The 22,051-nt window shown below is 48.5% G+C and overlaps 1 protein-coding gene across 9 annotated transcripts; it reads right to left on the reverse strand.

Moving 5' to 3' along the window:
• Positions 1-2,054: 2,054 nt before the first annotated feature.
• MISP (mitotic spindle positioning) lies at positions 2,055-20,227 on the reverse strand. 9 transcript variants are annotated; one of them, XM_078378997.1, is made up of 6 exons: positions 16,761-20,226; positions 12,445-14,550; positions 11,175-11,332; positions 10,329-10,367; positions 9,419-9,557; positions 2,055-4,287 (listed from the first exon to the last, which is right to left on the reverse strand). In XM_078378997.1, the coding sequence occupies exons 2-5, from the start codon at positions 14,408-14,410 to the stop codon at positions 9,441-9,443; spliced, it is 2,280 nt and encodes a 759-aa protein (XP_078235123.1). In that variant the 5' UTR covers positions 14,411-14,550; positions 16,761-20,226; the 3' UTR covers positions 2,055-4,287; positions 9,419-9,440. The 9 variants fall into 9 exon arrangements, 8 of the variants coding, with proteins under 8 accessions (XP_078235123.1, XP_078235122.1, XP_078235121.1 ...); XM_078378996.1 differs by having other exon boundaries at positions 2,055-4,375; XM_078378995.1 differs by lacking the exon at positions 2,055-4,287 and adding an exon at positions 16,377-16,529 and having other exon boundaries at positions 6,161-9,557; positions 18,359-20,226.
• Positions 20,228-22,051: the final 1,824 nt, after the last annotated feature.

A 22,051-nucleotide genomic window follows, 5' to 3' on the forward strand; every position in this document is an offset into this window, starting at 1 on the left:
GAGATGTCCACACAACAAGTTCTTGGACAAGCCTGCACCTCAGACACCAGCTCCATGGTTACTGGAAACATTTACACGTTTACAGAGTTAATAAATTTCGTGTAAACAGTGCAGTGTTTACACAATGGCTCACCCAGTTGTAACAGAATACACAGCGAGAGTTTAGCCAAAGGTGTGTGCTTGGACACAGGAAAAGCATTATGAAAAATTAAAAACTAGGAGGTCTTCTCAGTGCGACAAGATTATTTCCAGGTTGGTGTCATGGACTAAGTGTCAAGCTGGGACTCTGTAAACATGGGATCAAATCCCGCGTCAGCCATAAAAACTCACTGGGATGTGTGCGTGGTGGAAGCAAGAGAGCTGGTCCTTCAATATCTCACCCGGAAAGCCCCATTAGGGTCACAATGGGTTGACTCCGACTTGATGGCACCTTATATTACTTGTCATAGGACCTCTCTATCTGAGGAGGAGGGGATTAGTTCCATCCCTCCAGTGGATGCTGAAAAACGTGGATAATAGCTAACACTAGTGAATGCATGGTCTCTGGCTCCCTCTGATGAGTCTTTAGAATTATAGATTTCTAGGATGTTTCTTCTAATGCTTTTAATATTTTCAGGCCATGGATAAATAAATCAGCGGATATTGATACTGCAGATAAAGGGTCCCCATATTACAGTTAAAAAATTCAGCAGTAAAAGAAAGAAGAAATAAAGCTGAAAGATTTTGCTCCCTAAGTCATTTTGGTGGGGAAACAAAGGACAACTCCCCTCCCCCCAAAAAATAAAATTCTAGGCAAGGATTGAGATGGGTGGGAGATAATTAAAACTTCAAAGCTTTAATTTCAGCTCCTTCGCCGCTGCCCCTTCCCCCCCCCCCCCCGGTCTCTGGTTTGCCAGCTGTCAAGAAACTGAGTTTGGGGCCAAGGAGAACTATCACACCCACCCACACACCTGCAGGATTGTGTTACACGGTCATATTGAGTTTCAGTGAGGAACGATCTAATTTCACGGCCAGGTTGGCTTTCACAGCTCGTGGCAAGGTGTAATTGCTCCCTCGGCTTGAGCACCAAGATCGAGGACTGGGAGACTTGGGCAAGGACTCCAAAATGTTACTGAAGTTTGCGTATCTGGACTACAAATCCCAGAGTCTCCTAGCTAAGAGATTTGAAGAGCTATCATCTTTTTAAAAAAGCAACTTTTGCCTCATCTCATTCAGCATGCCTCCTCATTTCCAAAAGTAGCCAGCCTGGGGTTGGGGATGAAGGCTACAGTGACCCTTTACTCACCCTCCCTGCTCAAGTTGCATTCAGAGATGTACACCGCTGTTGAACATGAAGGCTCTGCTAAGGAATTGTGCCTATTAAAAAGAGAACTCTGGGGTTGAGCAGCCACTACAAATTTGTGCAATCCTTTAGAAAAATGACGAAGCGACATTTTGTGGCAGGGAGTCCCTTCGGTTAATCATGCTGCAGACACCTATGCCCATTTCAAAGGCTGGCCTTCAACTCCAGAGGACATTTTAAAAACCAGGATCTTTTCACGTCTGCTTTCTCAGATAATTTTTTTTGTCCCATTTTCATGTGTGTTTGTTTATTGTACTTTAAACCTACTAGTTCAGTAAAACTTCTCCTTAGTTGCCTACAGTCTCTTAAAAACACAATAAAGCAATCGTGAAGGAATCAAAAGATTAAATGATAGAACCATTTTTTAGATTGAGAGAAGAAACAATTTCATCCTTTAAAAAAAGAACCCTTCCAACAGCCTCATTTTTTAAAAAAAGAGGGCAAGGGAAGATTAACAGGCGTAAAAACATACAACCAGTTTCGAAAACCCCTGGAAGAGTCAAAGGTTTGTCTTTAAGAAGATCCCCAGCAGACTTTGAGATCAGACCCTCAAGGAGCCTGAATCCACGACATGATTGCCTCTGGACTTTTCATCTTTTTAAAACATAAAAATAAAATATTGAAAACCTTTCCACATAGGAGGAAATGAAATGGATATATCTCCCTGTAATCCCTAATTTAAAATGTCAAAAACTCCATCAGACCTCCCAAACATGATGCAAAAATAATTTATTTTAATACAGTAGTCTGTTTATTCTTTTTTTGACCCTCTCCGGCTCATTCAGAAGGCTGGCCACACCGATATCTGTCCTGTCTTGGGGGCTGATCTGTTGGGCTTTTCTGATTACTCATTTCCTTTTGTGCACAATTAAAAAGAAGAGGAAAACAAGGGAAAGAAAGGAAAGCCAGAGAGTCATTTCCTGCCTGGGGTGGTAAGAGGAATTTCTTTTTTTCTCCCCAATGCAACAACCCTACTGTACATCCAAAAGGATTGTGGGTGTCTGTGTGGGTGTGGGTGTCCCATCCTGTTTGGTCAGCCTTCCTTGAGCTTGGCGTCAAATTCTCCACTTGGTGCAAAACCAAAAAGGGAGCACAAGAAGGAAGGAGAAAAACAAGAGCAGCAAACCATTGTTCACCCCAAAGCCTCCTTTCTCGAAACAGTTGGGATCCTAAGAAGCCACCTTAAGAAAGGAAGTGTTCCTCCTCTGTGGGACTGGCTCCTTTGCAGACCCGCTCAGGTCCTGCACTTAATGCTTGCTTCTTCCTCGAAAGGCATAGATGCCTTCTTTTGGCCAAAATGCAAGCCCACCACAGCTTCCCGCCCTTTCTAGCAGAAGGAACCGCTAGCCTGCGTGGCTGACAGCAGCAGAGGTTGCTTGTTTTTGGTTACGTTTCCTGAAGTCACCTCCGACTTATGGCGACCCCATGAATGAGCAATCTCTGAAATGTCCCCTGCTTTTCCCTGACTGGAGAGTCTCATCTTCCAGCACTATCACTAATTTAATTTTGCACTTCCCAGGCATTTTGTTGCTTCCAACTCATGGCAACCCTATGAATTAGCAACTGTCCTCAACCACCCTGCTCAGCTCTTCCAAAGAAGAATTTACGGAATCAGTAAATCTCATGTTTGGTCTTCCTCTTTTCCTGCTGCCTTCAATTTTTACCCAACACTATTGTCTTTTCCAGTAAACTTTGTAATCCAGAATAAATCAGTTTTTGGAGCTATGTTCTCTCCTCTGCCATCTTTGTAGTGTTTATTAAAGAAAGATGTTCACTGTGTCTTCTTCTCAACCTGCCCTTATCACCTTCCAAAGTCTCTCAGCTGTTTTACACAACAGCCACAATCCTGTTGCTTAGTGTAATAAATTGCACTATAGCAGGCCCATTTGAATCAATGGAATTTGCAGAGGAGTTGACTCATCAAATCCCCATTGATTCAGTGGGCCTATATTGGTGCAATTAAATATGGAGAGCCATTGGATTTTGGCCCCTGTCTCACAACCGCACAGAGGTAGCAACACCATAAGCGACATTTCTGAACTTTGCAAGACCTGTCCTCATTTTTGGTACCATCAGATCTGATGAAGCGTTCAGGAGCCTCTGGACGCTCAGCTCACTTTGGACCTGCTTGGGTAGCATTTTGGGGTCGGGGGTACGGTGGTCTTTCCCTTGTTCTGTTTGCTTGTGGCCTTGTCGAAGAAGGCTCTCTGAGCCTCTGTCCAGATAGAAGAAGCCTTGCAGAAATCTCCCTTTCTTGTTCCTTCCCTTCTCTCCAAGCCTCAACTCTGGCCCTTGAACCCCTGGCACGGGATGGAGAGGCGAGAGAGGACACACACCCCCAGGCCCTCAAGAGGAAGGTGTTGCTTGATCAGCCAGGTATCTTGCTAAATAATTCATTTTCAGTGAGGCCAGATGCTTCCACCTGGCCCACCCTCATGCGTATTATTGACTTTGGACGCGACTGCTTGCTTTGACGTTCTTTGGGAAATCAGACCTCTTCCTGCTTCTTCTCCTCTTCCTCGCCTCCATCTTCCTCTTCCTCCAGAGCTCTCTCTGCAAACAGCTCCGCCACCTGTGGCACACCTGGGATGGGGCAGAGGTGGTGCACCAGGGCTGCCAGGCCAGGTGGGGATGAATGCTTTTTCGAAGGCCTGCCGCTGAATAATTCAGGGGTCCCTCTCTCTTGCTGCTGATGATTTATTCATGCCGGATAGCTCAGTTGCTTGCCTTCCTGCCTTCCACCCCACCTGCGTGTCATGGAAAGTTTCTGGTGGAGCAAAAACAGGTGGCCTGCAAGTCGCCCAGAGTCGGAGGAAGCCCTGCCTGCACCTCCGTTGCCACATCAGAGCTTGTTTTTATTCCCCTTTTATTGGAAAAGGGCAGGAGAAGAACAGAATCCATTAATCCTCATTGTCATGAATGCTTGTCCCAGGGGTTGCGGTGTCCTAGATTACAGTAGTTTAAACAAGGAGAAACCAGATCAAGGTTATAGTCCTCATTCTTTGGCTTCACAAAGCGCTCTCGCTGTTCCCACTTGTCTTCCAATGAATAAAGTTTTAAAGAGAGAGAGAGAGAGAGAGAGAGAGAGATAGGACTTAGCAGAAGCGACTGTCCAGAAGAGTTTTAACCACTCCCAGGAAAAAGTTCAGGACCATTTTAATAGCACTCAGCTGAAATTATGAAATAAAGGGTAGCCATGCGGTCCAAAGAAAACCAAATACCAATGCGAAAATAGGCAACACCTTGATAGGCCACAACAAAATCATCAAGGCATAAAGGTTCACTGCCTCCATCTAATTAGTTAGATGTTGAATTTCTTGTTTGCAGTGGGGGTGAGCACGCTTCAACATGCTCCCCACCCCAAACCCCAAACTCTCTGCATCTAGCAAAAAGCTGATCAAGTAAAAACAAATGAATCAGATGGAGGCAGTGATGCCTATCAGCTGCTTGGGTTCACTTGGTGTGGAGGATGAAGTGGGTGGAATAACCCGGTATGGATGAGAGAGCTTGACCCAGCTCTCCTCTCACTTCCTTCGCCATCTCCTTTTCTGAAGGCCTTTTGGCCCCTTCCGCTGGCCTCCTCCTCCTCCTCCTCCCAGACAACCGAATGCCTGGCATTCCAGCGCCGCATCAAGGAGGGGTGTTTTATTTATCTATACAAACAAGCTTCTTCCTTTCCAGGCCCCCAACAGCAGGCCCCGGGACTCAAGGGTAAATCTTTGACAGACCTGCCATCCTCCTCCACAGCCCAGGCCGTTTCACGGGCTGGTGGGTTTGGGGGGGGGGGAGCTTTTGCTCAAGGGATCAAAAAGGCAAGAGGGAGAGAGACAGACAGACAGAAAGAGGAAGGAGAGTGGGGCAGAGCGGCACCCACTGAGAGGCACCGGGGCAGCCAAGCATTGGCCACCAGAGACTGGCTGGCAAAAGGGCTGCTGGCAAGAGCCTCAGGCATCCCTTGATGCCTTTGGGAGGCTCATTCGTTGCTCTGGATGCTACCCGGTCGGATTTAATTGGCGCTCCAGATCCAGCGTTCAAAGGTTATATTCTTGGATTGGTAAATCAATGCATTAGAAAACCAAAACAGCCTCCCCAAGTAGCAGTTGCATGAAAGCGAGAGATCTCTGAGAAAATGATGACACTGCAGTCATTTAGTTACCAAGCATGCCAGGGGTGAAAATACCCACAGCAACGAAGCAATGGCTTTTAACAAAAAATAATAAAATACAAACTGCAATCCGCAAAAAGTCCTCAAACATCTTGCGACGGCGGAAGGACTCTCCCGCTAGCTAGAGCCTTAACCGTCAGCTGTTCTTGGACTACAACTCCCAGCTGCGCTGGCCAAGGTTTCTGGGCCTTGTCGTCCAAGAACATCTCCTATGATTCGGAACCACGGGTCTCGACAAATGGTTCCAAATTCAGACAGGCTCCTTTTTGCCTTGAAAGGGTCTTGACCTTGAAAGCTGTGACAAAATAGTCCAAAGGATGATGGGAAATGGTTCAAGGCAACCCAAAATGGGGAGAAGGAACAGGAAAATTAAGGCGATGCCTTAGGCTGCCTGCCTTCACCTGGATCCCTGATTTTGGCCTCTTGACGCCCTAAGATGGAGGCTGGGCACCTGGCGAGGTGCTCCTTTTTTCCTTTGGTCTTTGGGTGTGTCTTGTTGTTCCAAAACAAAGATGAGGAAAGAAAGGGACGGGTTGCTATCCTGCACAAAACTCCGGTGGCTGCTTCCCTGGGTGAGCCTCCTGGGACAAAGGCAAAAGTTATCTCCTTGAAGGCCAGGACTTTTTAAAAAGGAGATTATTATTTTTTTAAAAAAAAGAGGGTCTTGCAAAGCCCAGGCCCTTCATTTATCCATTTATTTATTACTTTGATGCATATACCGCCTCATTAGTGTCGAAGCCCTGTTCTGGGAGGTTTACCGACAGTTAAAACAAACTACGCAAAAGTAAATACAACATAAATAACAAACACATGGTCTAAAAACTTAAACAACGGTGCAACCAATTTTTGAGGAGAGGCATAAACCCTTTTCAGAACTATTGCGGATGGATACACCACCCCATTGGCAGATGACATGCAGGCGGGAATGTTTGCAAGCCGGGATGAGAAAAGCCACTGATCATTTTCCAGAGGAGATGGTGGATGCTTCTCTCTCTCTCTCTCCCCCCCCCCCCCCGTGTATTTGTGTGGACTCACAAAAGACATGGAGGTCAAGCCTTGTTGGTTTAGGGAGATATCATAAAGAATGAGAAGAATCTGGTCCTGATGAGCGTAAACAACATTGTTGGATGTGAGATCAAGCATAAACCACACATTGCAATGAGTTCAGAGGAATTTACTCCCACATAAAATGGGTGCTAAGAGTATGTTGCGTCTTCAGCCTCTAAGGATGGGATTGGAGGAAGGGCAACCCCTGCCTTTTGTACTAAAGGATGTTTTTAAAGGCATCGCCTCCCTTCCCTTCCAACTCATCCCTTCCCTCTAAAAGATGGGTGAAGTGATTCACCAGGAAGAGCTTGCAATTTTACAAGCTAAGCATTTTTTTAAAAAATGTTTACATTCAAGTTGTTCCCAGAGTCCAAGCGCTGAGAAAGGTGGACAAGAAATTCCTGGGTGGGTCTACTCAGAAGCAAGCCCTAGCTGAATTCAGAGGAATCACCAGGAAAAGATGCAGATTATACAGGTTTGCAGGCAGTGAACAGAGACACGCAGTGAGAGCAATGGATCATGCAAAGATGCAACAGGGCACCTCCTCTTCCTGGTGACCTGCTCTCCAAGGTCCCAAGGCCAAGAGAGCTCCCTGCCTAATGGGTGGGGAGGGAGGGAGGGGAGGGAGAGGAGGCAGAGTTTTCCAAAGGAGGAGAATAGCCAAGTCAAAATGATGGAGGGGACAGAGTTGGCGACAGCAAAGCAAAGATATCCCTCACAGGCTCAGCATAGCCCACAGCTGAGAGAGGGAAGATAGGAGGGATTGGACTCTGGCGAGTTGGGGGCCCTGGAGACGAAAGAGACCCCAAACGGGGAAGAATCAAGCACACCATCCGGTTTTTGTTTTAATCAGTCAGGTTGTTCTATTTACGTGCATTCAGAAGGGAATGGAAGCAAAATTGACTTTCTTTCTTCTCTTTTAATCCACCATTTTTTCCAAATTACAGTAGGGCCCCTGTAGCAGGGTAGGTGGGTGGGTGAGAACTGTTTCCAAGCACCCCCCCCCACAGATGCTGAAAAACGGATAATAGTAAACACTGTACATAGCATGGACTCTGGATTCCTCCTGAGGCCAGTCCTGCTAACTTCATCTTTAGAAATACTGTATATATTTCTAGGATTTTGCTTTCAATATTTTTAGACCGTGGATAAGTGACTCAGTGGATACTGATCCCGCGGATAAGGGGGGGCATACAGCATATTTACATGCAAGCCACTGGCATGGTTTGCAGGTCCTTAATTTGCGAGAAAAAAACCCAGCCCTGGAAGAAGATGGGATGGAGGAAGAGTGGGCCAGGCCCAGGCCAGAGACCCAAAGAGCAAGGGATGTCTGAGCCACCTCTAGGCCAGGAGGGGATTCTGGGCATTGTAGTCCAAAGTGAGACTTGCCCAGGATCTCAAAAGGCACAGCGCTGGATCTGTCCTTATCCTGGACGTTTGTAAGCAAAGGCGGTTCCAAGAAATTTAATCAGGGGATGTATAGATTGAAACCTTGCTGCTCTGAGTTCAGATCCTGGGCCAGCGGGGACCCTCATTTGGTACTTTGGATTTGTGGGAGCCAGGTGAGAAAGATGGGAGCAGAATCTGGAAAAACTGTTTTTGGCTTGCAACTCCTGGGATTCCCTAGCCAGCATGCGCACTGGCGAATGGTCCTTGCAAAGTTACAAAAAAGTAACTTACCCAAGTTTGGGAGTAGGTGGGAAAGAAACAAGTCCTGAATGGTTGCAGCTGCCTTGAGCACCCATGGATCTCCCCCCATCTTCCCTTTCTGGCCTTGGGAACAGAATTGGACTAGATGACCTCTGAGTAGCCCTTTTGGTTGTGCAAAATATACCCGAGGTCCCATCCGCAGCCTTGCTGCCTCCTGAGAAAGCCGAACCTCTGCACGGCTTCCTCTGCAGAACAAGATGGAGTTTGGGGCAGGGCAGGAGAAGGATACTTATGCTGCCCCCACAGAAACACACAGAAACACCCCCACACAGTGAGTGTGGGGGCCCAGGTGGGCACAAAACCCTTCCCAGCCCTCCGTTGAGTCATTGGGACAAACAGAACCCAGTCCTCTGTGAGAGGGTGGAGGAGCTGGGGTACATTTTTCCCGGAGGAGAGGAGATGGGGAGTTGCCCAGAGGACCACCTTCAACTACCTAGGGAGCTTCCACGTGGAAGACGGAGCAGGTTTTCTTTGGTTGAGGTTCCAGAGGGAAGGACCCGGAGTCATGACGAGAAAGGAGCCTTAGGAAGAACTTCTTGAGAATAAAAGACATTGGACGGCGAGAGAAGAACTCCCTGAGAAGGGGACCGACTCTTGCGTCCTGGAGGCTTTTATGCAGAGATGGAGTGACTGTCCGTCTGGGAGGCTTTGGCTATGGGGTTGGACTAGATGTCCTTTGGGTGAACCTTTGCGGCTCTACACTGCTGCAGGACAGGATCCACCCACAGAGAGAGGAGAGAACCTATCCTGGGTGGATCGCTTGGCTTTCACCCTTCCAAACCTCCCGAGCAGCTTTATCTTCCCAGGGTGATGCATCCTCGGGGGGGGGGGGTGTGAGCAAGACCCGAAGCCATTTGGGGGGCACCGTGGGCTCTGCATGTTTTGGGCTGCCTGTCTTTCCAGGGAGTGGTTTCCAAACAGCTGCCCTCCTGGGGAGAACACCAGATTTCAGCCTCCTCGCTGTCCATACCCGTTCCTTGGGCACCGGTTTGGACCCAGTATATTTGGATCCAGTTTCCCGGAAGCCAAAAAAAAGAAAAAAAGCTTGATTTTCAATTTGAACTGAGATGGACCAGAACAACATTTTAAAAAGAGGGGGTGGAATTAAAATCCAAAGGAAGCCAAGCAGACTCTGTGTGGATCCAGGTCCTCACCTGGACTGGGAGACGGTCCCCATCAGTCCTGTCCGTGGTCAGCCTCACTGTCATCATTCTCTCTTTTGTGGATCTGCCCGCTCTCCCACATCTGAGCCAGGACGCCCCGGCAGCAGATGGCTTTGGTGGACCTCACAACCTGGAAAGAAATCAACCGCCTGATCAGGTGCGTGGTTACAACAGAAGAGCCGTGGGCTTTGTGGTGGGGCAGGCGCAGGCTGACATTTCGGCAGAAGCAACACAGAACTGTGTGGTGTGTTATAGCCTACGTCTTGAAAATCCACAGTGAGGAAAGACAGGGTTGAACTGAAGACTGATTTTGCTTTTATAGGGACACCGAGGCTGTGAGCTTCTGCCTCTCGCCATGTCAGATATTTGTGGGTGGTGGTTTGGTCTCTGGCGATGAAGAGTCATTAGCCTGACAAAATACCCCCTCCCTGTGGAGGGGAAAGCTGCTAGAAGTGGTTTGTGGATCCATCCACCCAGCTACTTCCATTGTGGGGAAGGGAGTTGATTATCACAACATATGGTCCATCTGGTGTGGTTAGGGTATTAGTCCAGGACTCAGAAGGCCTGGGTTCAAATCCCTACTCAGCCATGAATTCCACTGGGTGACTTCAGGGCTCTCAAACCCAGCAGTTCAAATAATAATTGTAGAACTGCAGAACTGGAAGGCACCCTATAGTTCAACCCCTCCAGCCCCAGCCAAGGAGGCGTGGCAGATGAATCCAACGCCCAGCCTCTGGCTCTTCAGCCAGGAATGCATTCAAGAATCCACCTCCCTCCATCAGCCCAGATCAAAGACTCTTTTCTGCACTCAGGGAGAAGAGACCCCAAATAAGACATCACTCCAAACGCCCAGATGCTCTCCCTCCCTCCTAGGGGGGAATTTCTCCCTGCAAAGATTTACCTCCGTGTCAATTTCGTCCTCAAGCTCAATGCCGGCATACTAGAGGGAAAAAAGAAAAGAGGAAGGTCACAGAAAAGGAAAAATGGTGGGAAGATGGACATCACAACTGTTTATGTCCATTAAACGTCTGTGCCAAACCCAGCTGGGAGGGAAGGCCAGCCCTTCCATTATTAGGCAAAGGGAGGTGATTATGGCCTCAGGCAGCAAATGGGAGGGGGTCGGCAGCGGACCGTCTCTGACTGATCCTCTCCTAAGCTCCCAAATTGGGCTTCTTTTCGAAGAATCCCAGCTCAGACCCTAGTGCTATGGATCTGAATGTCTTTTCTTAAGAGTAATTTAGGCCATTTCAGTAATTAGTAAATTGAATCTGATTCAAAGGCCTTATTCCAGTTGTGACTTACTTTAGTACAGTAAGTCTTAACAAGAGTAAGCCCATTGAATCAAATGGAACTTAGGGAGAAAATATCCAATGGGCCAACTCTGGGCCATCTTAGTAGTATAAGCCACGGGATTTCAGCCATAATGCAACACAGTTCCACCGTAGTTATTGCAAAATAATAATAATAATAATAATAATAATAATAATAATAATAATAATAATAATAATAATAATAATAATAATAATAATAATAATAATAATAATAATAATAATAATAATAATAAACAACTTGCTCTTTCTAATTAGTGACTTCAAAGCTTCACCTGCTCTGCTTAAACTCTGTTACCAATCTCTACATGGTTTAGTAGCTTCACTGATAGAAATCTCCTCCTCTATTGAATTCTCTGCCCTTTCTCTTTTTAAAGCCACCCAAGGCACGTCCAGTGGTGCCAAATAGCATCTGTTACCTTCCCGTCTTCCCTCCGCCTCATGGATGGGCTGTGGCCAGCTTTCAGGTCTAACTTGTCGGAGACCCTCCCGGAGAAGGCTCGGCCCAGAGGAGGTGAAGTGGGAGAGAAGACCGGTGAAATGGACATGGAGTAGCTGCCGGCCATGCCTGAAGCCGCTGGAGAATGAGAAGAAACAGGTCAACCAGCTTTGGAGTGGTTTTGTTTTGTTTTGTTTTTTTAAAGGGATGTAACTCAAGTTTGTCCTTTCCTGTTTGTCCTTTTGACATCTCCAAACTCCCTCCAGCCCTAACGTTTACAATCCTCCCCCCCCCCAGCCTCTGGACAGACATCTGCCTGTCCATGCATCTGATGGGGTGGGTAGCATTCTGCAGCAACTAACATTGGTGAGTCTTTGGACAGGAGGTTGGGCCTGGGGCTCTTTGCTGTTTTTGCTTAAGCAGAGCATGATGCCATCTGAGCTAATAAGCTAAAAAGGCTTATTTTTCTTTTAAAGGACAAAGCAGAAGCATCAAATGTTTAACACAAGGAAGCAACACAGAACCAATGGCAAGACCCCAATATTTGTGAGCAATTTTTTCCAGGCTCCCCGTGGATGCAGATACAGTAATAGCAAACACCATACATAGCATGGTAAAAGGAAAAAAAAATCCAGAAAAAAGTATTTTCACCATCTATTGCCAGAACTGGACACTAGAGGGAGCCAGAGACTATATATTCTTCAACAGCAAGACTAGGTAACATAGTCTCTGGCTGCCTCTAGAGTCCTATGCCAGTAAATATACTGTATTGTGAAAATATGCATTTCTAGTTTTTTTCCTTTCAATATTTTTAATAATTTTACTCCATGAACAAGTGAAACTGAGGATATCTATCCCACAGAGACAGGGGTCTTACTGCATTACCAATTGAAACAAAACTAACCAACTAAAAGAGCAATACAAAACTACAACTTCTCTGTCAAATGAGGGACTGAATATCTGACCTGAAGACTGAATATATGACCTGGCTGGAGCAAAATGTACTTCCCAAGGGAAGGACTTTGGCAGATCTCTAATCAGCCCCCAAGGGACCCACTTTCGTGTCTCAGCCAACCCTCTTTTTGTGAGGGGAGCCTTACCCTGTGAGTACGGCCTATTGGACAGCATCCATTCCCACGGCACAGCGCCATTGTTTCAAAAACTAATATTACAAGCTGTCATTTATGGCTGTATCTGAAGCTAAACCATGCACTCTCTCTCTCTCTCTCCTGCCGTTATTCTCCTTTCACCTGAGCTCTGGGATGAGAACCGAGAGTCCGGGACCACCTCAGGGGACAGCCTGGCCTTCCTTCGCTGCTCCTGGAGCTCCATCTCCCTTTCCAAGGCCTCCTGGATCTCCTGATCAATGAGGGCCGATGTCCGGGGGCGCCACGTCTTCAAGGTGTAGAGCTCTTCCCGAGCAGATCCCGGCATGGGCTGGCGCTCTTTCCTCCTGGCTTTCGGGGGTTCTGGGTCTCCAGAGAAAGAGAACTTGAGCTTCTGAACGGGAACGGCAAAATGCTCCTTCCGCACCATCGCCAGCTCCTCGGTTGGGTTTTCCGATCCCGGACGGCCTGGAAGCCCCCGGCCAGGAGGATCCATCTGCTGATGAGCCATGGCTGACTTCCGGTTGAAAAGGGGCCTCTCCTTCCTTAGTCGTGCTTGGCCAGCCTCTGGGGCCGAAGATGGGCTGCAGGATTCAGGGCTTTGCCTCCCATTCTGGTTCTCAGTGCCACCTCCTCTGTGGTGGCTCCATGGGGCAAAGTCACGACCGGCTGGGGGATCTTCACCATCCAGGAGCTCCTGTCCCAGTCTCTTGCCTCTGCCCTGGGAAGGCGGTGGAGTCTCCACCTCTTGCTCGTAAACTTTCCGCCGTTCAGCCAGCTCTTGGTGAGTCCCCTTGTCATAGGTTCCTGGCACCCTCCCTTCCTTTTGGAGGGCTTCCTCCCGCTTGGTTTCCTGCTCAACTTCCCTCTGGATGTAAAAGGTAAACAGCGGCTTCTCCTTTCCTTTCCTGGAGGAAGCAGGGGAAGAAGAGACAGCAGCCAGGAGGAAAGAGCTGGAGGGGATCTCCACCAGCTCCTCTCGGGGGTTCACCCTGGTGATGCCCCGTTCTCTCCAGTGGTCCTCCTCCCTTTCCCGGGACAGCCGGATCTCTCGCTCGATGGGCGTCTCGTAGTCCTCTGCAGGATCAGGGCCGCCGGTCACCAGATCCAGAGGGTCTCCAGAGTGCCTTCTAGACACCCTTCCATGCTGGGGCTGTTTTCCAAAGCTGGAAGCCAGGTTTCCCCCAGCCGTGTCTGGCCTGGGTGTGGCTTGGCCATGGGATGTAGTAGGTCCTTGAGTTGGCCAGACCAGATCTGTCCTCTCCTGAGATCCCCCCAGCCTTCCCTGATTGTGGGGGTTGGCAAGGGAGGTCTCTCTCCGGGTTATGGGTCCCTGGCATTCGTCTCTTCGATAAACACTCCTTGATCCTTGTGGCCCCTGTGAAGACAAGGCCGGCGTCTGGTTCCCCAGCAGCAGCTGCCTCGGATTTGTCTTTTCCAGCTCCAGGAACTGCTGCCGGGCGGCGGTGAAGTTGATCTGCTCCGTGTCTACATTTTGGGGGTCAACCAGGGTGCGTCTCCTGCCGGGGGATGGGCTGTCAAAACACAGAGCGAACCCGTCGGAATAGCTCCGGCCAGCCTCGCCAGTGTTTTTTGTGCCCGGGGAGGCCCCCAGTTGCTCGAGGGAGCTCGACCTTTCCCCCACGGTGGTGCTTTTCCTCACCACCTGGCTCCTGATCACCTTTCGCCTCTCTTCCTCCAGGTCTTTGTCCTTCTCGGGAGAGACGTCCTCGGGAGGGATTTTATACCTCAGCTCTTCATCATCCTCGTCATAAAGCCGGGAGGGCTTCTGCTCCCCTTTGTAAGCCCGGATGTCGTAGGAAAGGCCTGACTTGACCACTGCCAGCTTGGACTCTCTACCAGGGGCTGGCGTCCAGAGGTCCCGCCTGCCGTTGAGGGCCCTTGCCACCTGCCCAGATCCATCTCCTGGGGATTCCACCATCCTCTGTCCCTTCCCAGCCCCCTCGTCGTGGTCTCCAAAGTCAAGACGTTGATCCCCTTTAACCTCGCTTCTCCATTTTTCTTCAACTACCACTCGTTGCCAGTTGTGTTCTCCGTTGGGGAGAACTGTGTCCTGAAAGAGGCCAAGATCTCTGCTGTTTGGCTCCATCTTTCAAAAAGATGCTTTGCCTTTTCCACCACCACCAAACGTCCTCTTTTTCTTTATGGGTCTTGAGAAGGTGGCCTCCAGAGGCAGGAGGTGCTCAGGGTATCCAGTCCCCACGGGCAGCTTTTACATCAAGAGCAGCCCTGGAGGAAGGGGGGGGAAGGTCTCCATCAGTGTTTGTGTAAGAAATACACGCTCATCAAATATATACTTGGGGAGTTTCAGAAACAGCTGAAAATGCAACTGTTCCAGCCCTTTATAAATTCCTATTACAGGTGCCTTTGGATCCCCACCCTATCTATCCCTAGTTTTGGTGCTAAATTAATGAAGTATAAACAAATGAGCTGCTCCTGCCCTCTGCTGGCTGAAAATTAGAATTTCAAGCCCTGTGGATCCTGGAAGGACAAGTTCTCTTTTACCTAGGCTTTCCCCCCAAACCCCAAAAAAAACCTTTTTTCAAACAACTGTGCACTCTCTGTGGTCATCTAGTCTAGCCCAACCCATTGACAAAGGAGGAAACCCATGTTGGACTGGATTAAAATTTTGTCTCTCACGGTTGGGCAGAAACTAGGCCGCCTGCTTCAACCAACAACATCTGTGCCAGGGGCAAAGTACTCAGTCACCCCTCCACTCCACTCCACCCATGCCAGCCTTGCTGCTTCTAGACACACGCACCCTTTGGTGCCCCCACTGTTGCACAACCCCCTGTCCAAATCCAGTTTTTAAAGTTGTCACCAACTGATTGTAGAGACCGATGCCCAAACCATGGAGATTTGGAAGGGGTGGCCTAAGAAACTGGAGCATAGGATTTCTTTGCCAAGTAGGACAGGAGGAGAATGGAAGATGTTTAAATGTTTCAAATGTTCTGAATATTTCAGGCAGATCATAGATAGATAGATAGATAGATAGATAGATAGATAGATAGATAGATAGATAGATAGATAGATAGATAGATAGATAGATAGACAGATAGACAGATAGACAGATAGACAGATAGACAGATAGATCTGCCTAAAATATTCAGAACATTTGAAACATTTAAACGTCTTCCACTCTCCTCCTGTCCTATTTGGTTTAATGGTACTATTTGCATTTCATTATTTCTATTTTCTGTTCTGTTCAATTTTATTTTAAGCATTTTTGTTAATACAGTATATGTCATAAACCACCCAGAGATGGGTGGTATAAAAATTAAAGAAAGAAAGAAAGAAAGAAAGAAAGGCACTAAGGGAGCAGGCATGAGAAACCAGGGTAGAACCAGGAAGGTTGGGGCGGCCGGGGGGGTGGGAGAGAAAAGAAAAGTGGCTTTATCGGAGTCACGGTTTCTCCGACCAAGGAGAACAAAGCAGCCCCTTGTTCAATTTTCACCTCACGGAGGGGATCCGATCTGCGCAGGGCACTCGGGTATTGGGTTTCTCCTGCAGAAAGCTGGGCCTGTCTTGCTTCTGTTTTTCTCCACCCAAAGCAAGGTGAAGTAAGCCATCAGACTTCAGGGCTGGGGGAAAAGCCACAGAAGTGATCTCTGAGGAAGACTCTGCATTAGCTGCTTTTGCAAGGGTCTAGTCCTCATGGAGGTGGCAACACTGTGTCTGGACTGGACTGCTACCTCCTGATCAATGAGCCCTCAGATGCAAGATTCCCTAGGAGGGAGTTTTAAGCCAAAAAGAGGCTTCAAATCTGTTGAAGAAAATCAAAGGAGTGGAACTGAATAAGTCAAGAAGGAAGCTAGGCTGGTTCACAGGCGTTTCTGTTTTCAAGGAATTATTTTATTGGAAAAGGGGTGTCTTGCAGACTGATGTGGTGAACTCTAGATTTAGTGCTAGTTCTCAGTGAGAACAAGGCAAAATTCTCAGCCAGGGTGTCGGATCGCCCCATTTGCCTGCTGTTTCTGCATTTTGCACTAACAACACTTCTTTAGTGCCATTTGTAATAGAAAATAAGTGACAGATAAAAGATAAAACCACCAAACCTGAATATAAGATGATGCAAAGTGCAGAAGTAAATAAATGAAAATGGAGTCTACAGGTTTCATAAGAAATAGCAGGATCTTTAGACTTTGCTCTTCTCGTCCATGCTTACTCACTGCTTCTACAGTGGTCACCCAGTATTTTCAAACTCTGTTCTTTAAATGCAGGAAAGAAAAAAGGAAAAGGTCTTTAAAAATATCTAGCTTCAGTTCAGGAAAAGCCTTCCAGAATCACCTGTAGCTGACCAACCGATACAGCGTTACTATATAGCTGTGTGTTTTTTTGTGTAATAGTTTCTACCATCCCCTCTTTCTTCCTTAAAACTCCTCCATGCTTAAAATGCCTGTTTCTTTCCTTCTGCTGAAAACCAAGGTTAAAGCACTTACCCTGGTGGTCCTGATCGCTTGGGTGCCGATCCCGATTCACCACAGGCAACTAGTGCGCCAAGTGCCTCTTTCAAAGCCTTCCAAAGAGGGGGGAAAGGGGGTGCTGCTTCAGGTCTCCCCCTGCCCTGCCCTGCTGTCTCCTCCTCTCCCTCCTCATCCCTCAAGGTGAAGGTGCAACAACATCTCAGGCATTCCTGCCCACGCCCTGCTGAGCCTGCTGGTATTTCCACTTCACCGAATTCCTTCAGGTGTGCTCATCCTCATCCTCGTCCTCCCACCCTCCAGGGGCACTTGTCTTTGCTGCCTGACCTTTGGCCGTGGCAGAGATAGACTTTTACGGGCTCCCTGGCCGCTTATCTCGGGCCGAGAAGTCAAAAGTCCAGTTGAGAGGCTTGCGTGGAAGGCCTGCCGGGTGTTTACCTGGGGCGGGCTGGCACTGCAGGTGAAAGTGCCCACCGCTCTGCCTCTCTGTGCTAGGTGGGTAATTTCCATGGGTGCTGGAAAGGGCAGAGAAGCACCCTCTTTAACTTCACGCTCTGCCTTCCTCCCCTAGTTGTGGGCACCCAGTTAGCATGGTGTGGCTGACCACTGCGGGAGACACACTGCCAGGATAACTGAAACCATCGCTTGGGCCCAACGGGGCTTTCCTTATGATGTCCCCCCCCCTTTCATAGCTCTGGCATTTCACTCTGTGCCATGTGAGGCCAGTGACGTGTCCAGCGTTATGTTGTGTCACTGGAGACCAAAACTAAGATAATCCACATTCTTGTCTTTCCAGTCACTGTGGATGGGTGTGAAAGCCAGACAGCAAAGGAAGCTGGCAAGAAAAAAAAATGGATTCGTTTGAAATGTGGTGCTGGGAGAGAGCTTTGCAGATACCCTGGACTGTCAGAAAGACCAACGAGTGGGTCCTCGATCAAATCAAGCCTGGACTCTCTCTCTCTCTGGAGGCAACTATGCTGAAGCTGAGGCTTTGGTCACATCATGAGAAAACAAAACTCACTAGAAATAAAACCCAATAATGCTGGTAAAGGTGGAAGGCAGCAGGAGAAAAGGGAGGTCAAATGTAAGATAGATCAACCTCCTAAAGGAAACCATGACTTCTGAGTTTAGAAGAGCTGGGCAGGGCTGTTGAGGACAGGATATTGTGGAAACAGTTCCTTCGTGGGATCACTGTAGATTCAAGGGGCGTTGATGGTACATTATAACACCATCATGCAAGACCTTGGCTTTGTAAAACAGGTGCTGGGGCTAACTCTCCCTTCACACCCCTCTTCAGAGTAGCTGATCTGTTTTAGGTTTTTCTCTAATGCTTTCACGACGCTTTTTTAAACACTCAGAGCACCCAGATGGGAAAATCAGCCAGTTTCCCTTTTGAATTCAGGCACCTTTAGATCCAAAACCAAACTAAAACAAACAATTCCTCAATATAAGCTAATTCCCCAGCGTCTAAATCCTTTCCTTCCAGTCCCTTCCTTCCTTTTCCTTTCCTTCGCAATATTGCACCTGAAAATGTGTGCCATGCTGCTGAACACCGAGACAAGCAGACCGGCACAACCAACGGTGCACACCTCTGACACCACCACGCCCTCACTTACCTGATCCAGCCCCAGGAGGCCTCTCTCTGGGGATGCCTCTGAAATCCATCCTTCGGGGCAGGCCAACCCAAATAGCCTGCCACTACCCAGCGTTGTTTACTTCCTGGGTGCCCAGTGCTCACAGCAAGAGCTGTTGCGGTTGTTCAGTTTCCACAACCTGAAACCAGACTGAGTCCTGGTCTCCCTTCTCACACACACACCGCCGGCCCCACGGCCACTGGCTGTGGGGCCTGCGAGGGCCCCTTGGGCTTGGGTGGTATTTGTTTCAGCTGGGTTGGTAGTTTGGAGCGCAGCTGGGGAAAGGAGGGCCTCAGAGGCCCACTCCAGGGCTGCACCAACCTGATAAGCCTTTGCCCCCCTACGCGCACCACCCTGCATGCCCTGCGTGTGCGCGCGCGGGGGGGGGGGAATTCCAGGAACTCAATTCAGTGGAGAGCAACAGGCCTGGAGAAGCGTGCCGAAAAGCGGCGGCACCCCAGCGCCTCCGCTCGACTACCTGGCACCAGAGAGCTGCCCACCTTTTTTTACATCATCCCCAAAGATGACCCAGCCAGGGTGACCTCTCTGACCCCCTGGCAACCCCTGGCTGCGGCTCCCTCACCCTTCTTTCATGTCCCCATCTGTGGCAAGGTCATTCTGAGGTTTGGGTTTATTCAGATGACATATCCCTTGGTGGGGATGAGAAACGAAACCAGGAAGAAACAGGCAGGGATTGCCAGTCGGTTCCAAAAACTGGACAGGCTGTTCGACGTGCTTATGGGAACAAGTTGCCTGTCTGGGAAGCGTGAGGTCAAAATGAAAGAGGACAGTTTCTTCCAGGACAGAAGGGGATTTTTGAGAGGTACGAAAGACACTCAGGCTTAAGCAGGTCTTTTGCTTTTAGTTTCTTCTTCTACCTCAGACTGGTGGATTTTGTCCATGCTTGCATGTGTGTGCAGACCAGTGGGTGTTTTCTGAGTTTTCTCCTGCATTTGGTGTTTTTGCTGTTTCTTAGAATCACTGAAAATCAGTTGTTTCTGGGGGCTTTTGTTAAGGAAACAGTTTAAAAACGGAGGACTAATAGGCAGGCAAACAAAACATTACAGTGAGGTGGCCACGTATTATTTTGAGAGGGAATTATTTGCATCCATTCTGATGCAGTTATACCAGATAAGCTTACCCAAGCACCCTTTTCAACTCTGCTTCAATGTGGCTCAAGTAACTCTGCAGTTTCTTCCTCAAGCATGTCATAGATTTGTTTGAGAATCCATATTATTAATTACAAAGTTATTTTGCTGGGGGGGGGGGGATGAGAGCAGTGAGAAACCTTTAAAATCTTGGTGACTAAATGTACCATTAACCCCTGGATTTTGTGGCTAAAGGCAACAGCTGGGGTGTGTGAACATGGTGTGTTTCATAAAATTCTGATTGATATAGGGAAATATACGTAAAAAGGTTTTTCAGGGCCTGGTGTGAGATTTGGGAGAATCAGAGGAAATACCTTATTCATGCAAAGCACAGTTAGCGGATGGAGCTCTCTGCCACTGGATGTGATGATGCCCTAGAAAACATCGGCATAGGATGTGCCCAGCAGGAGCCCTGATGTCATCGGTCACACACCAGTTGTGAATACTGCTACACTTGGGATAGAGATCCTACGGCATCCTATGAAACTCAGGAAAACCTCCGCAGTCTGCGATTAATGCAGCTCCTGCCATTGAACCCTTTCCCGCCCACCTGTTTCGGGCCACCCCAAGAAACATTGCTGCCTGAAGCCAAGGCTTCCACCTCTTCTTCTTCTCCTGCTGGCCCCACTCCCTCCACCAGGACCAACGGGAGCAGCAGTTAAGCCTCCCTTCTGGATTGACAACAGGGCAGTGGTGGTAGCAGCCTCCTCCTCCTCCATCATCACACCCAAGCTAGTTCAGGAGTTGTTCAACCCTTGCACTTCAGCTCTCACCCCTTGCGGATCCCCCCCGTCCCACCCCAGGGCACGGGGCAGCCTGAGGGGGGCCCCACAGGAGGGCGGTGAGCCACCCACCCGCCGCACGACAGAGCCGGCCCTGCTTTCCCCATTAAAGTCAGTGCTTTGGAAATGTCACTTTTTGAGGATGGGGTTGGTCCTTCCCCCAGCTTGCAGGACGAGGGGCAGTGAAAGAGTCATCCCACCATGGAAAGGACTGCCTTGTAAGCGAGATAACCCATGAAGCCTCCTTCCCTTGGAGGTCTGAGGGCCATCCGTCAGAGGTGTTTGACCCGTGGGTTCCTGCCATGGCTGAAGGGCTGGACTGGATGGCCCTCGATCTGCTCCCACGCTACACATTCAGTGCCACTGTTGTCACTCGGCTGGGGTTGGACTGGAGGATCCTCCATGGACCTTGCCACTTTACCCTGACTTCATTCTATCCTAGAGAGGGAATACTAGGCTACGTAGTCCAAAACAAGGACTCCCACAAACTCTCTCTTCAGAACTGGAACCCCTTTGGTTTCTAGGGGCCCACGCTAAGCGCCGCGTACCTGGGCTTGCTGATCCAATAGCCTCCAGCTGAGTCTAGTGAGACATGCACTGAGGTTTCTGCACAAGAGTGTCTCCATCCAGGGGGAGAGATTGATCCTACACACACACACACACACACACACACACACACACACACACACACACACACACACACACACACACACACACACACACACACACACACACACACACACACACACACACACACACACACACACACACACACACACACACACAGAGAGGCTGACTCAATACAAAGTCCATTGTTCTTCATGAAGATGCCGCACCCTTGGGAGAAAAGCTGCAGTATTTATGAGCCCATTGAAACTCAGGCAGAATCGTTCTCTCATGCCATCCCCTAAATTAGGGGCCATTTAAATAGACTGGCCATTCTTCTCTCTGTTTTTGAAGAGAGGTTGATCTCCATGAGGGCAAAACTCTCATCCGCTAACGAGATTTTGCAGCCCTGTTTTGGTGTCCAGCGATGGGAAAGAAATTTGTTTCCCTTTGTTTTTTGACAACCACGTCCCTAAAATTCAGAAACCTCTTTGGCTTCTACTTTATGGCTAATCCCAGGCAGAGTACATTCTTTGACTCACTGGCTCCAAAGCCTGTTGCAAATCGTGCTGGAGCAGGCCCATCAAAATCAATGGGGACACAGCAAGTCAAGTTCTCTGGAAAAATATATAAGGGGTCCCAGAGGATTCTTTCTAGAAACTAAAACAATCAAACTGAGGCTGACTTGCTTTGGGCACATCCCAAGATGTCAAGATTCACCAGAGAAGTCAAATCATGCCAGGAAAAGTTACAAGCAGCAGAGAAAGAGGAAGATGTGAGATTGACTGACGCAGTAAAGGAAGCCAGAGACACAGAAAACAAGTTGGCCCTGTTTTCCACATGAAGAGGGTTATCCCATCCTGTTTTTATTCATCCCAACTCCCTGGACCCTTCCTCAAAGAGAACTCCTGACTCTCTTGACCTCCTTCCCTTGGACATACTGTACTGTAGTCAGTCCCGTTAATTTTGAGTTTTTAAAAAGGGGGAAAGGAAGTAACAAAAAAGGAACAAGTAACCTTTGCAACAATAAAAACATGTAATCTGTTACTTTTCCAGAACTATCTCTCTGTGTTGGAACATTTTACAAAACGTCCTCAGGGCTTGACAAATAAAAGGTATCAAAAATAAGCACTGCAAAC

This window comes from Pogona vitticeps, chromosome 7 (assembly GCF_051106095.1).
Source record: "Pogona vitticeps strain Pit_001003342236 chromosome 7, PviZW2.1, whole genome shotgun sequence".
In the NCBI taxonomy this organism is placed as follows: Eukaryota; Metazoa; Chordata; class Lepidosauria; order Squamata; family Agamidae; genus Pogona; species Pogona vitticeps.